This window comes from Athene noctua, chromosome 15, assembly GCF_965140245.1.
Source record: "Athene noctua chromosome 15, bAthNoc1.hap1.1, whole genome shotgun sequence".
NCBI classification, from domain to species: Eukaryota; Metazoa; Chordata; class Aves; order Strigiformes; family Strigidae; genus Athene; species Athene noctua.
In genome coordinates this window covers 4,251,085-4,264,891 of record NC_134051.1, presented here as the reverse complement: position 1 = coordinate 4,264,891, position 13,807 = coordinate 4,251,085, and the positions used below count along the sequence as shown (strand labels likewise).

Sequence of the window (13,807 nt, the reverse complement as noted above, 5' to 3'; positions counted from 1 at the left end):
TTTCACCCTGCTGGGTAACACAGCCCTGTTGGTCAGCACTTTGCCGTGAGCCCAGAGCTGGTGCTCAGAGCTGAGGCACAGGCAGCAGGGTCAGGGATTACAGGGAATTAGGGCAAATTTGATGAGATTAGGTTGGATGAGAGGGCAGGGAAGTCAGCCCATGGTTTGGGGAGGCAGGTTCAGCTGCCTGCTGGGATAAGCGTGCTTGGCACGGGGGCAGGACATGGGTGGGGGCCTCATCCCGGAGCAAACCCTCCGCCTTATCCTGTAAAAAGAGGTTTAGTCTTAATGTCCCAACCGAGGGGGAATTTGGGTGAAAGTCCTACAAGCACCCGTGGTCAGACGAAGCAGTCAGCAGGGCTGAAAGGCTGCTGTTAGCCTTGAAAATTGTCAGCAGCCAAAGCATGGTCCCCCGGGGTTTTTGTTTTCCATCTAACCCCCAGCCACCCCCTCCCTGTGTCCACGTATCGCCCCCAGCATTGCCTGGGGACAGCAGCGAACCCCAGAGGGTGCCCAGGACTGGGGCAGCACCCCATCCTCCTCCTTGTCCTCCTCCTCATCCTCTCCCAGGGCCGTGCTAACACCTTTCTCTGCCTCCCTCCCTCCAGGCTTGGCTGACAGAGATTCACGAATACGCACAGCAAGACGTGGTCCTCATGTTACTGGGAAATAAGGTGAGCCCGGCCCCATGGCTTCATCAGAGCCTCCTCTTCCTCCCGACAGTCCCACAACGGAGCCATGGGCAGGGGAGCTTGGGAGGGCATGAGGGGACATGAGGGTTGCCTGCTGGTGACCTTGCAAATCATCCCAAATTGCTCTTGGCCATTCCTGTCGGCAGGTGGATTCAGCCCAGGACAGAGTGGTGAAAAGGGAAGATGGAGAAAAATTAGCCAAGGTAGGTGAGGTGTCTGCCTGCTGCGGCGGCAGCCAGTGTTACACGACCTGACCGGGGATGTGCGAGTGTGCCAATGTGTACTCCATGATGTACCCTGGTGAAATGGTTAACTGGAGCCCAGTCTGACCCAAAATACATTTGGAAGCACTTTGCTTTTCTTCCCATGTCTTGCTTTCCTCTTCCTCTGCTCTTCTTCCTCTAAGCTTCCATTAATGTTTTCCATTTCATTGTCCTCAAAAATAATTTCTGAAGCTGTGTAAGAAACACCTGAGCTGTGAACGAGGGCTCAGCTCTTCCTGCCCACCGCGGCAGAGCTCCTCTCCCAGGGCACAGTCCGAGCTCCCACGGCAGGCACCGATGTCGGCCAGGGCTCGGCGCGAGCTGGGGGGCTCTGGGACCACACTGGGGGACGTTTCTGAGGCCGGTGTGTCTTGTCCCACAGGAGTACGGAGTGCCCTTCATGGAGACCAGCGCAAAAAGCGGCCTCAACGTTGAATTAGCCTTCACAGCCATCGCAAAGTAAGTGAGTGGTGTGGTGGCCGTGCTGGGCACCTCTCCCGCAGCGGGGCCAGCAGGCTGAGAGAAAGGCTTGGCACCAGCACCCAGCTTTTCGCTCCCCGGGCTCCCACCTTCAGCTTTGTGCTGGCAAGTACTTGCCGTCTTGCATGAGATACGAAATGTCTCATCAGGAGGAGTTTTAGCAAACTATCTAGGCTAGGTTGAGTTCAACTGAGCTGGGCCAGGCAGCTAGAAAAAAGGCAGCGTAGGGAGAGAATTCAGTAGGCAGAAAAGTAACATGTTTTTCCCCTTCCTGCAGAGAACTGAAGCACAGGTCCATGAAGCTGCCCAACGAGCCCAAATTTAAACTCCATGACTACGTGAAGAAGGAAGTGAGAGGCTCGGGCTGCTGCAGGTCCTAATGCGCTCGGTGCATTTGTACAGACTCATGCCAAGTGTTTGTGCGCCGCGCTCTCTCCTCGTGGACGTGTGCATGTCTGTCTGTCGTGTCTGTATCTGCCTAAAAGGTGAGCCCAGACGTGGGGAATGGAAGAAGCAGCAGCAGAAAAAGCTCTCCAGGCTGCGGCGGGCGCTGGCCGTGCTGCAGCCACTTGCCAGGCGCTGCTCCCCGAGCGCCCACCGCATCCATCCGCATCACGAGCCCTCCGGCTTCCCTGGCCAGTCAGCTCACAGCCACTCGTCCCCTTGATGGGGGGCTCAGGAGGGGAGGGGCTGGTGTCTCCTGTTGTGCCCCCCAGGGCTGTTTCCACCATTCAGCAGCAGCCAGGAGAATTATGAGGTTTCTTTAACGTTAGTAAGAATTACAGTGTGATTAAGGGCAATGAATGCTTCTCCCCACCAAATATCTGGGTAGGAAAAAGCCCCAAATTCCCTTTTCTTTCCCCACGTACCTGGAATTCAGCTGTTCAGAGCCTGGGGCACACAGGGAAGACTTGTTTTCGAGGCAACCAGTTTTGTAGTTGCTTACTTCTGTCTGTCCATCTTTCATGTGGTGTGACACACCTCCCCGATGAGGGTTTCTCCTCTTCCCCACAGAAGACAAGAGCTTAGCTGTCGGTCTGAGTAAGCTCCTGCTAACCTTCTGTTGTACAGAGATCTCCTGAATGTTCTTCTGTTTGGTAAAGGCTTTGGTTCTCTTACTTCTGCCGTTTCTGGTACTTTAATTCAGAAGAAATCTAATGTATTGCAGCTTATTCTAAATACCTTCGTGTAGGTGTGATGATAGCGTTTTAAGACTGCAACAGTGCTTTGATATCTTCAAAGTTCTCTTGGGACAGCTCTTTTAACTGAAGAAAGCTGGGGGGAACGCTGTAGGCATTGATTTTACAGGTTTCAGACTCTCCTGCCAGCTCTGTTCAATGGACTCCTCACCCCTTTGGTCTGTGTCAGGCATTTGGCTTTTTTCTTTTTTTTTTTTTTTTAAAAGCTGCACTTCTAAGTACAAATTCGAATCTGGATCAAGTGTTTGGCCTTTGGCAGTTTTCTAATTTGAAAATTCCAGGTACTTGCTACACTCAACCTCCCCACACTGCCCTAAATTGACCATTTAAAATAAAATAACTCATCCTTTGCTCCCCGGCTCTCTCAGCAGTCAGTTCAGATGATCCTACCCCGTGTTTTGCTGGGGTTGTTAGCTCCAGCCCTCCACAAAAGACTCCCCTGCAGCTACCACTGGGATTCAGGCAGGCAGGGACTCCTCAGAGCTACAGGAAAATAAGCAGCTCACCTGTTATTGCGCCGTAACTGAATGAAAAAGGATCCTCATATCTGAGACTTTCTCTGAAATAATTGCAACAACTCTCTTCACCTTCACCCGCTCTAAGAGATGGCAACACCTGCTACAAGCACACTTTTAAAATGTTTGCGAGTAGCAGCAGCACACAGGGAAGGCTCTGAAAGTTGCTTGGGCACTGTCGAGAAGCACAGAAGAATCTGTAAACTCACTGTTTCCCGCTGCTTTGGTGAGCTTCGCTGTGCTCCCACGGCTGCTGCCTTGTCTCCTACACGAGGTGGCTTATCTTAGAGCCACCTCCCTTCTCCTTCTGGGCTGCGTAGCACACACTTGCTGGCTGAGGTGAACTAAAAAAGAAAAGAGTGGGATTTTGTGCAGTCCCTGAGCTTGATAAGTACCAGTATTTTGGTATCGCAGGTGTGCAGGGGAGGGCCAGCCTGGCAGAGCCACGGGACAACAGTCGAGCAGCTCCAGGACCTGCCCTGGGCCCAGGTCTGACTGGATCTATTTTCTCTAAGCCTGATCTTAGCGGTGCAGCAGCAGCCCCCATCCTGAGGCACCAGTCACTGCACGGACATGCTGCCCCAGAAGCTACAGGGAGTCACAAAAATAGGTAAAAATAAGCAGCAATATTCTTAACACTCCCATCAAGTTGATGCCTTCTCTCCCTGGCAGGGCGGGACAGCCTTGCATCTGTCTTGAAGAAACAGCTGCCACCTCTTCTTCAGTCTGGGACCAAAACCAATTTAAAAACGAATTTAAATAAGGAAGATGTAAATGCTACCCTTTGGAGTACTTTCGATATGCCTGTTGGGAGCCAACTCTACTACAGCAGAGACATCACAACTGCATTTCTGGTATTAAACCTGAACTTTAAGCCAGACTCAACCCCCAGTCTCAAGTTCCCTCTAGAGTGGTCTCCCAAAGCCCACGCTCTGACCTCGCCCTAAAGCTCCTCCTCAGACTGTTATTTGGCATCTTCTTACATGGGCCTTTACTGCCACCAAGCGATAAAGAATTAATTGTTCAGAGGACTCGGCATTACATGCGACTTCTCGTTTTTGCTGGCTCTTGTTTACAGCTTTTGTTTCATTCCTGTTAATAAAAATTTTTTAATAATCTTTGTGGCTACAATGGCTTTTTTGATCATCTAACATACACACCTGTACTGTTTAATTATTCACAGTTCAGCCCATTCTTGAACCCATCTACACCCTTCCATTACCAGCTCTGGGTGCTCCAGTGCCCCCAGAAAAAACTAAAAGGGTGCTGGGCTAAGCCAAGCCACAGCACATTTTAAGACACTCTGGTTCCCTTAAAGCAAATAGTAATAGTAGAAATGGTCTGCTGGGTGCCCAAATGCAAAGTTTGAAGTTGGTCTGTGGTTTTATGTGCTACCCGTGGGACTGGTGAAAAACAGAAGCAAAGAAAGTCTTTTGAAAACTTTATTAGATCTGTAAGGCAGAAAATTGACCCAATACAGAAACCAAAGCGGAGATCCCCTGTGTTTACCTTAAGCTACCCCATGTGGTAAAGTCGATGACTTTTGATTTCTTCAACTTCGGGCAGTTCTGCTGCTTGTTTTAAAAACTGACTTCCAGGTTGTACAACGTGAGAAACAGCAGCCCCCCCGTTTGATACAGCAACCCTAAGAGTGCTTTTCTTAGCCGTACTCGGAGCTGCACGGCTTGCTCGGCTCCGGAGCCTGCAGCCTACACAACCCTTTAACAGCAGCTGCTCCAGCCCCAGTTTCAGCCACCCGCGACCCACTTGTGCTTCCCCTGCAGCTGCAGATCCCAGCAGTACCTTACAGGAACGCAGGGTACGCCAGAAACAAGCGATGCCGCATTTTACCTCCCCGAAACCCCGGGAGTTGCCCGCCCCGCCTGCAGGCAGAGCTGCCGGTACCCGAGCCGCCCCACGCAGGCCCTGGGAAAGCCTCCCACATCGCCGTTCATCCCGCCTCACCACCCCCTCGAGGCCGCCTCCATCTTGTTCTCGCCGCTGCGATCCGGTTTCCGCCGAGCCCTGAGGAGAGAAGGCAGCGCGGTGAGAACGGGCCGCCCCGCCCCGCCCGGCCCCGCCGCGGCTCCCTCGGGCCTCAGCCGGGGATCGTCAGCAGGGGCCGCGGCCGCCCGCCGCCCTCAGACGAGGTGTCAGAAAGGCAGATCAGATCATCACCGGCCCGCCGCCCGCGCCCGCCCCGCCGCGCCCGCTCCCCCTCACCTCTGGGCGGGAAAGGCCGGCCGCGTGCCCTGCTGCAGCCTTTATAAACTCCCCCACGTCGCTATTGGTCAGGCTGCGTGAGGAGACGGCCAACCGCGAGCCGTTAACGTGATCGCTCTCCCGCCTCCCCCTGAGCTCATTGGTCGCCTCCCTTCCTCGCTCCAATGGCGCGGCGCGGCGCAGCGTGGCCCGAGGCGGTGGTCTGCCGCCGTCTGATTGGCTCCTGGAATAGGCCTCGCCGAGCCAGTAGCAACAGTGGTTGTAACATAGAGTGACTGGGAAAGAGCCAGTCAGCGCTCAGCCGCGGGGCACGCTGGGAGTTGTAGTCCTAACGTCACGTAGGCCCGGGCGGGGAGCGGGCGCGAGGCGACGCGCCGGACTACAAGTCCCGGGGAACGCCGGGAGCGGGGCTTCTGGCCCGGGCGGCAGCGGGGCCGCTAGACCAGGGGGGAGCAGGCCCGGGGTCGCGATGTGCCGGGGCCGGGCACCGGCGCTCCGGCCGCCGCCGCTGCTGCCAGGTACGAGCGGGTCTGGGCCGGGCCGAGGGGAGCCCCGCGGCTGAGGGGAGCCGGCCGCGCCCGGCGCTGAGGGGGCTCTGTGAGGGGAAGGGCCGCGCTGGGCGCTGGGTGGGAGGGTGAGGGCCGGGGGCGCCGGACAGCCCGCGGAGGGGCTGTGGGGTGGCCCGGGTGAGGGGGTCCCGTTCTGGGGAGGTGTCTGCGGCAGCTGCAGGGCTGCTCGGAACAGCTCCGGGGGCAGCCGAGCGCTTGGCAGCGCTGCGGTGGCTTCTGCCGCCTCGTTCCCCTCTCTCGGGCGGTTTGTGTGGTGGTTTTTAAACTCTGTGCAAGGCCCGGCGTGATTTTTCATGTGTGCAGAGGAGTTCGTGTATCTCCGTTGGTGGTGTTCGGTCCTCGGTGAATCCTGTCTCTGTCCTGCTTTCTTTGCCCCGGCTGCTTTCCCTTGGTTGTTTCTAGCGGGGTGTGCTTAATTTTGTCTTTTTCTGCTCCATTACTTGTCTGACTTAGGGCACGTGTTGCTGCTGGTTCTCTCTTGATCTCCCAGTAACCTCATTTCCCTGTGCGTTGGTTTCACAATTTACGTAATTCAGGATATTTGGTAGTAGATCTCCGTAACTGCCCCAAGACAACTGCACATCTCAGCAGGCAATGCGCGATCGTCTTCTCATTTCAAACGTGCTGTTTAGTTCTGCCTTATTCTACTGCCAGCTCACAGCTGCTGCTCTCTGACAGACTTGCTGTCAAACACTCTTCTCCTGTTTGATCCGTGACTGTGACCCAATGATCCTGTTGTGTTACGTGAAAGCCAGAGGCGAGGACGTTCTTTCAGTTCAGCTTGCTTTTGAGCTCTGTTGGTATGAAAGACAACAGCTCAGATGGGCTCTGCTGGGGGCCAATGAGTGTGAGAGGAAAGCTGGTACATAAGTTATCAGGGTTTGATATATATGTAGCAAGTCAGGTCCAGGCTATTGTACCCCCCGGGGGTAGCTGTGTTGTGGAGAACTCTGGCCTAGCAGTTATTTTTCAACTTTGACAATGTTGCCAAACACTTTGTTTCAGTCCCAGAACTTTAATTTTGCCTCCTTGTGCATTTTCACCCCAGTGATGTATTCTTTTCAGTCTGTCCTAAGCACTTAGTGCTCCTCTAAAGCAGCTGTTGCGTTTTGGCTTCGAGTGTTTGTCAGTGAGTGTTGCTTATGGACACAACGACATTGTTAGGTTTTCAGGGAGCGGGCTGTGTGAGTGAGGGATGGTTCCAGAAAGCCCTTGCTGAGTGAAAGTGGCATGAGAAGGTCAACCACTTCCACAACAGCCTTTACATGACTCCCTGGGAGCTCTGCAAGGAGGGGAGGTGGTTCACAGAAAGTGTGTTCTGGTGAAGATAACCTAGTGCACCACCAAAAACTGGGGCTGCATGGTGTGAAGTGCTGTACAGACATTTACTGACCATGAGAGCTGGCTGTCACCGTCAACAAGGGGCAAGGGAACAGCTGGTGCTGTCTTCATTGCACACCTGGGGCATAGGAAGTGAAAGAGTTTCTGGATTTCCTAAGCATCATGCAGGACATTGTAAGAGCAGGGAACTGTCTGCAGTCTGCTGGGTCCCCCTCCAAGTCATGGGGTCCCCCACCCTGGGCACTGAGGAGGGACAGGGTAAATCTAGCCAGAACGCTCCAGCTTTATGGTTTGGTTTGCTGCAGAGTGCTGCAGCAAGTCGCTTGCAGGTGAAACTGCCCTGCAGAAAGGGACATTTCACCATGAGGGAGGTTAAATTTTACCAAGTAGCAGTGAGAGACCTAAGCTGAACTGGAGTGACTAGAACATTCAGTCAGGGAATGCAGGTACCTTCACTGATAACACCCAAACATGAATTTTCATGATGTTGCTTGAACCCAAGGGGAAAAAAAGCCCCAAACAAATCCATAGTTTTCAGGCAGTTTCATTCCCTGCCCCGAGGGATTGCATGGTGATACCAGCCACTCCTCAGTGTGGGAGTGGTGGGGCTGGGCCCACAACTGCCCGTTCCTGTGACAGCACAGCCTTAAGTGACCTTAAGCCACTTGTGAAGCACCACAGGTAAATTTATGTCCCATGGTTGAAACCCTCCTGCAGTCAACCATTCCCTTCTTGGGGCTCCACAAACATAACCCGGTGCTGGAGCTGCAGGGAGGCTCGTGGGCTCCAGGAAGTTGCCGAGCCCCGTGTGACGGTGCTGGTGCCTGCTCTGCCCTGCCGAGAGCTGTACATCAGCCAGAGTCGGTCCTGAGCAGTTGAGCAGTGCTGAGCGTTCAGCAGTTAGTCACTTCACAGGCTGAGCATTTGCCTGTTCCACGGGACCTCCCAAGCCCCCACTAGCCATGACTGTGGTGTTTTTGGAAGCATGATCATACCTGCTTCTCAGGTTGTCTCAGCCAAGCCCAGCTGTGCCAGGAGAAAGGCATTTGAGAGAAAATCCATTCTGGTTTCACTGAATACTCAGATTGCATGGACAAGTTCAGTCTGTCAGAATTTTTCTCCTCATCTTCCCTTCCCTGGCTGTACTCTTGGGCATGAGGAGGCACGCACTGGCACATTCCCTTGCCCCTGGGTTGGGAGATGTGGAGGCTGGTAGTTGCTCACAGGTGTACATGTCACCCTTCCTTCAAGCTCAGCATCTCCCCCAGGAGTCCAGGGCAGCGGAACCCCAATGTACCCCCTTACAGACTGCTCCCTCTCTGCCCTTAGTGCAGCCTGAGTTCAGAGCTTCAGCAGAGTTACCTTGCTGTTTTTAATGATGTGTGAAAACTGCAGGTGTATCGGGCGCCGGGTGAGAGCCCTCCCTGCAGCACCTGCTCCTTGGAGAGCCTCAGAGCTGTGGGAGCGCCTTGTTCTCCTGCGTGGGGTGGGTGTCCCAGCAGTAGAAGTCCCCCCACCATCAGTGCATGTCTTTCAGGTGAGCCCTGCTCACCAGCTCTGCCTTTCTGTGGCAATTTTTAGTTAACTGGATTTCCCTGGATTGTCTCTACAAGCAAAGACTGTGTTGCTATTTGTTAGGCTGCTTGATCTTCAGTATTATGAATAGTTTGGAACTAGCTAGAGAGGGTGAGAAACTCAAACTCTCTTTAAAGTGAGCGATGGACTGTCCTGTCCCTGGAGATTTCTCCAATCAGAGGAATAAATCCGTGTGTGCTAAGAGGGTGGTTGTTTTTTCTGGACTAGACTAAACCTTTTCACTCTCAGAGCAGCCAGGGCAAAGCTGCAAGGCAGCAGCACAGCAGAGATTGGCTGAGCTGTGGGATTTTCCAGCTGAATTTACATATCGCCCACTGCTCTGCATGCCTTTCTGTTTACATCACTTAAGAGCGATACACACATACACGCACACAGATAGCAGAAGAGGCGTTTTGACCGAGGAAAAGTCTGCCCAAAGCTTAGGAACTTGGTCATGGTTCTCCGCTCCATGCCAGCTTGGATGGCCGGTGGTGAGTTTCCTCCAGGGTACAGTGTTTGCCCTGGGTGCTGGGTGTCAGGGCTGTGTCGCAGTGTTCCCCGGGAGGCTGCTGTGCTGTAGCGGTCATGGACAGTAGTGAGGGAGGAACTATTTTCATCCCTGTGTCTGGATCTTAGTGAAGAAGCGGGAGGTACCTGAAATCCAACACCAGTTTAGACGTGGGTACCTGTCGCCTGTCCGCCGAGCTGGAGCTGTATTGTGCTGATTTGGTGATCCTTCCGAGTGACCCTTGCAAGGACGTGTCAGGCATGACTGTGCAGCAACCCAGCAAGTGTTGAGGTTGTTTCTGGTGGTTTCAGAAATGGGAAATCCTCGATATTCTTTAAGCAAAGTTGTGAGCAGAGAAGCCAAGTTTGTGAGAAGAGGCGTTTTCTCGCTGCCTCTCCCTTGCATCCTAAGCCATCGTGGCTACAGCACAGCTGCTAATGGTATGTTGGGGGAGTAATTTAAATACAGCTTTCCTAGCGTGGCGTTAGGTGGTGGTGGGACACTGAATGGTGCCTCTGTCCGAAAGCTGTTGGTAGATTTGCCACGGTGGACGTGTCCACACCCCCTCATCTCTTTTGGACTCGAGGATGTAGTGCTTGTTTATCAAAGGGCAGGACATCACTAGTTTGATTGTGTTTTGCCCAGCTCACGTGCAACCTAGAAAGCACTACGGTTTTCTCCCTTTCTCAGTCGCTGGTTAACATTCTCTAGCAGTGGGTGTAGCTCTCTTACATCGTGCTCTCCTGCTTGTTCTCGGTGGCAAAGTCCAAGGAAACTGTACAAAAAAAAAGAGCAGGTGACTAAAATTTACTGGAATTTTTTGTGTGTGTGTGAAGGAGCTGTAGCATTGATCTTTAAAGTGGTCTAATTGCACCCAGAGGGCAAGCAAGAGCATGGCACGAAGTTTCAAAGCTTTGGGGGATGTTGGGGAGGGGAGGAACAGGGGGTGGAAGTGATACTTTGTGCACTTTGAGTAATGATTACGGGCTCGGGTTTCTTAGGACTTTAATCTAGAAGAATCCCATAATGTGGTAGGAGTGGTTGAACCTTTCCAGAGAAGTGCAACCACCCATAAGGCAAAGCAGTTTGAAAAGCCCTCCGTGACTGCACAGTAACTGAGGGAAGAAGTAGAGAGGAAACTTTCATTGCCTTGGGTCTAGCAGGGTGGCTCCAGGCAAGGAGGGTGCAGCAGGTGATTGTTCCTTTGGCTCCCTGGGGGACATGGGGTGCAGCGACTGCTAAAAACTTAATACATTTATTGATGTTTAACTCCTTTCCCAGGCCAGCTGAGAGATGGCTTTTGAAGTTCAGTAATTACCAGCCAAGGGTGGGACTCGGATGGTAGAGGATGGCTTAGTTTCTGGTTTTAACGGGCAAGTCTCTCAGTCAGAGCCTTGAAGTGCTCATGTGGGCGCTGTGCGGGGTGGAGGTGAGAGGTGTGCAAGGGAGCTGGGGATCTGTTTGTACGGGGGTTTTCTGCATGAGCTTGTGCTGCTGCTGAACTGATCAACCAGGACTGAAGCTTCCACACAGAGGCTTTGCTTCCTCGTGTACTGTCCTGCCAGGACAGAGGCTGAATCTGTCCATAATCCTGGCTTTGCTGCTGACCTAGCATGTCTCAGAGGTTTGTTAAATGAGGTGCAAGCCCATCTATCTACCGCATTCCTGCAGGCCACATTGCAGCAGGGAAACCAGCAGCAGAGCCCCAGCCAGCCTGTAGGACCCTGCTTCTTCCCTCTGTCAGGCAAGACTGAGGAACACCAGTTAGCACCAGTTCTGGTGGGATTTGTGCAGGTGACTATTAGCTTTTGAGGCGTGTGTGATATATCATGGTCTGCCTTGCACAGAGAAGGTGGCTGTTCCCTCTCAAGAAACAGCAGCGGGACTGAGGTTTTGTCTTGGAGGGGTAGGAGGTTGTTGGTTTGAGGGCTTGGTTGGGCTTTTTTTTTTTTTTTCTTTTTTCTTAAACAAATCCACAATTTAATAATGTGAAGGTCCCTGAATGATTTGTTCTTTGAGTGAGGATGTGGGGAAGATCAGAAGCTGTGAAAGGAACAGCATGCAGCGCTAATGGTAGGGCCAACTTTTAAAGCACCTTTTGATTAAGGTCTGTGTGTGGAAGAGCTCTGAACATGCCTGTTTCTGCCAGCCTGGCCACCCCAGCAGCAACCAGGTAGGTGCTGAGCCGAGATGAGCTGATCTCGGTTGCAGAGGTTGGCCGCTACTGAACCCTGGTCTGCGGCCCTTATGCATAAGAAAAATGATGTGGTAGATGGATGCTTCCAGGTCTCCTAAAATGGAAGTGAAGCTTCAAGTGTAGCTTTTGTGTCATGGAAACAGCATTGAACATTGGCCTTTGTTCTAACTTTTAACTTGATTTTAGATTTTGGGGAAAAATGAGATGCTTTGTTCCACCAGAGCAATCACTTTTGATCCAGTTACAGGCACATTTGAAAGTTACTGCTTCAGGTTTTAACATGAAGTATTGCAAAAAGTTTTTCTATCCCAAGGACTCATTACCCTTTAGGAAAAGCACCTAATAGAAAACTATTTCCCTTTCTGAACTGCATTTGCACAAAGGAATGACAGTGTTCAAACAGCTGTTGAATGTGCTCTCTCAGCTCTGCAGTCAATTGAAACGCTGGTAAAAGTAGCAATTAAAAATGTCACTTTTATTTTTATTGATGACAGCTCAGTACAATTATGGTCTCAGTTCAAATAGCTCAGAAAAGTTACTGTGACATTGAAGAGCAATACAAAAACTTGTAAACAATAAAAAGACTCGGTTCCACAGAGCCAAAGCCCCACCAGGTGGAAGTTGCTCTGTCAAGAAGGCTGAACTTCTGATCAGGTTTTATGTTCCAGCACTGACTGCCCATCTCGGTATATGTGCTGGGCCTTAGAGCAGTCACATGAAGAGTGTAAGAAATGCCAGGTCAGAGCGTTGCTCTACCCAACTCCTACCCAACTGTCTTCAGCAGTTACGAACACGGAGAGCACATGAACCCAACTGCTTTTCTCTTCATTTTCCCACCACTCAGAGCAGTTGGTTTCAGGGAACATCCCACTGATCATTTTATTTGTCATTCCCTGAAGTTTCTCTAACGACACTGGCTTTCTTCTGAAGCAAAGACCAGAACTGTTACAGCACTCAGGAGACAAGTACACTGAGGTTTTACGTAGCACCCAGGTGACATCCTCGTGGTTGTTCTCCGCTGCTTTTGTGATGCTGCTTGCATTCCCTTGGCCTGTTTGTCTCCTGTTGTCCTCTGGGCTGCGAATTGCAGCTTGGGGACCACGGAGACTCCAGCGTCTCTTTCCTGAGTTGTTGCTGCCAAGTCAGAGCTGAGCATTGTATACGCCTGCTTTCATTATTTTTCCCTAGATGCATTGCTTGACATTTATCTCCATAAAAGCTCATCTGCAGCCTTTTGTCCTCTCATTTTTGTGAGGTTCTTCTTGAGTTCCTTACCATCAACATGGTATTTGCCTGCCCAGAAGAGCTTCGTGTCATGTGCAAACTTGGTAATTTCACTGGTGGCTCTTCATTCAACATCTTCACCTATGACCTTGAAAAAGCTTATCCAGCAGTGGTTCTTGGGGGAACCCTTGTGTAGTCTCCTCTCACTTGAGGAGTGACACTGAGCTCCAACCTCCTGTCCGGTGACTGCCCTGAGGTGTCTGTCTGCATGTTCTGCTGCAGCTCACGCACATTTTACAGCCCGTGTTTTACAAGTCAGACTAGATGCTGGTAGTCCTTGTCACCATGTTCGTTAAGCCCAGTTAATGTGGTTTACAAGCACTTATGAGTGCTATTTGCACCAGATACGCTGACCAAGAAAGCCAGCGTGGTTGTCTCTTGAGTGGTCATTTGAGCTCCTGAATTTTGTCTCATCTGTGCTTTGGTCTGAGACATTCCTTTGCAGGTTGCTGTGGGCTACTGAGAATCATTCACGAAAAGTGAGGGCAACACCTTGCTACGGCAGAAGGACAAAGTGGACAGGGCCTGCCCAAACTGGACTGGAGTTACTAGCCCTGTTACCCGCCCCAGCAGAGCCCTGGCTGCGTAAGAGCTTGCGATGCAGCCGAGAAAGGGGGTGTAGACCACAAACCCTCACCCCTTGCTCTCGGTGCCTGCTTGCCCTGCCCTTGTCCGGCTGGGCTGGGCTGTGGGAGCAGCGGGGTGCATTTTAGATTTTTGTAAGAGTACTTCCCCGCTGATGTGCCAGTACTCTCAAGGATGTGTAACCTTCTCGTTCTGGCTGTGGTGTTGCAAGAGGAACAGAAGCTTGTGTTTTATTCTGTAAATACCCAGGCTGTGAAATAAGGAAATTCACGTCACAGGGCGGCTGTTCCCGTCCGGAGCAGGATAACACCATGCCTGCCTTTCTCACGAGGCCAGCTGCATGCGTTGGCCTCACTCTCCGGCAAACACTCCTGCT

General features: G+C 52.1%; 2 protein-coding genes and 1 non-coding gene across 5 annotated transcripts in view; 2 read left to right on the top strand and 1 right to left on the bottom strand.

The window, feature by feature from the left end:
• RAB26 (RAB26, member RAS oncogene family) overlaps positions 1-4,267 on the top strand; it is a 31,606-nt gene extending 27,339 nt beyond the window's left edge. The window contains exons 6-9 of the mRNA XM_074919055.1: positions 609-674; positions 839-895; positions 1,338-1,414; positions 1,713-4,267. Coding sequence (XP_074775156.1) covers positions 609-674; positions 839-895; positions 1,338-1,414; positions 1,713-1,815 — 303 coding nt within the window. The 3' untranslated portion in view covers positions 1,816-4,267. The remainder of the gene's footprint in view (positions 1-608; positions 675-838; positions 896-1,337; positions 1,415-1,712) is intronic.
• A 975-nt stretch (positions 4,268-5,242) lies between these two features.
• LOC141966767 (small nucleolar RNA SNORD60) lies at positions 5,243-5,332 on the bottom strand. The gene has a single exon (XR_012634614.1). It is a non-coding gene; the product is annotated as a small nucleolar RNA SNORD60 (small nucleolar RNA).
• A 438-nt stretch (positions 5,333-5,770) lies between these two features.
• Positions 5,771-13,807, top strand: part of TRAF7 (TNF receptor associated factor 7) — a 36,145-nt gene continuing 28,108 nt past the window's right edge. For 2 of the 3 annotated variants that reach the window (XM_074919437.1, XM_074919435.1), the window contains exon 1: positions 5,771-5,890. The gene's annotated coding sequence lies outside the window, so the exon portion shown is untranslated. The remainder of the gene's footprint in view (positions 5,891-13,807) is intronic. The other variant, XM_074919436.1, reaches the window with a different exon arrangement.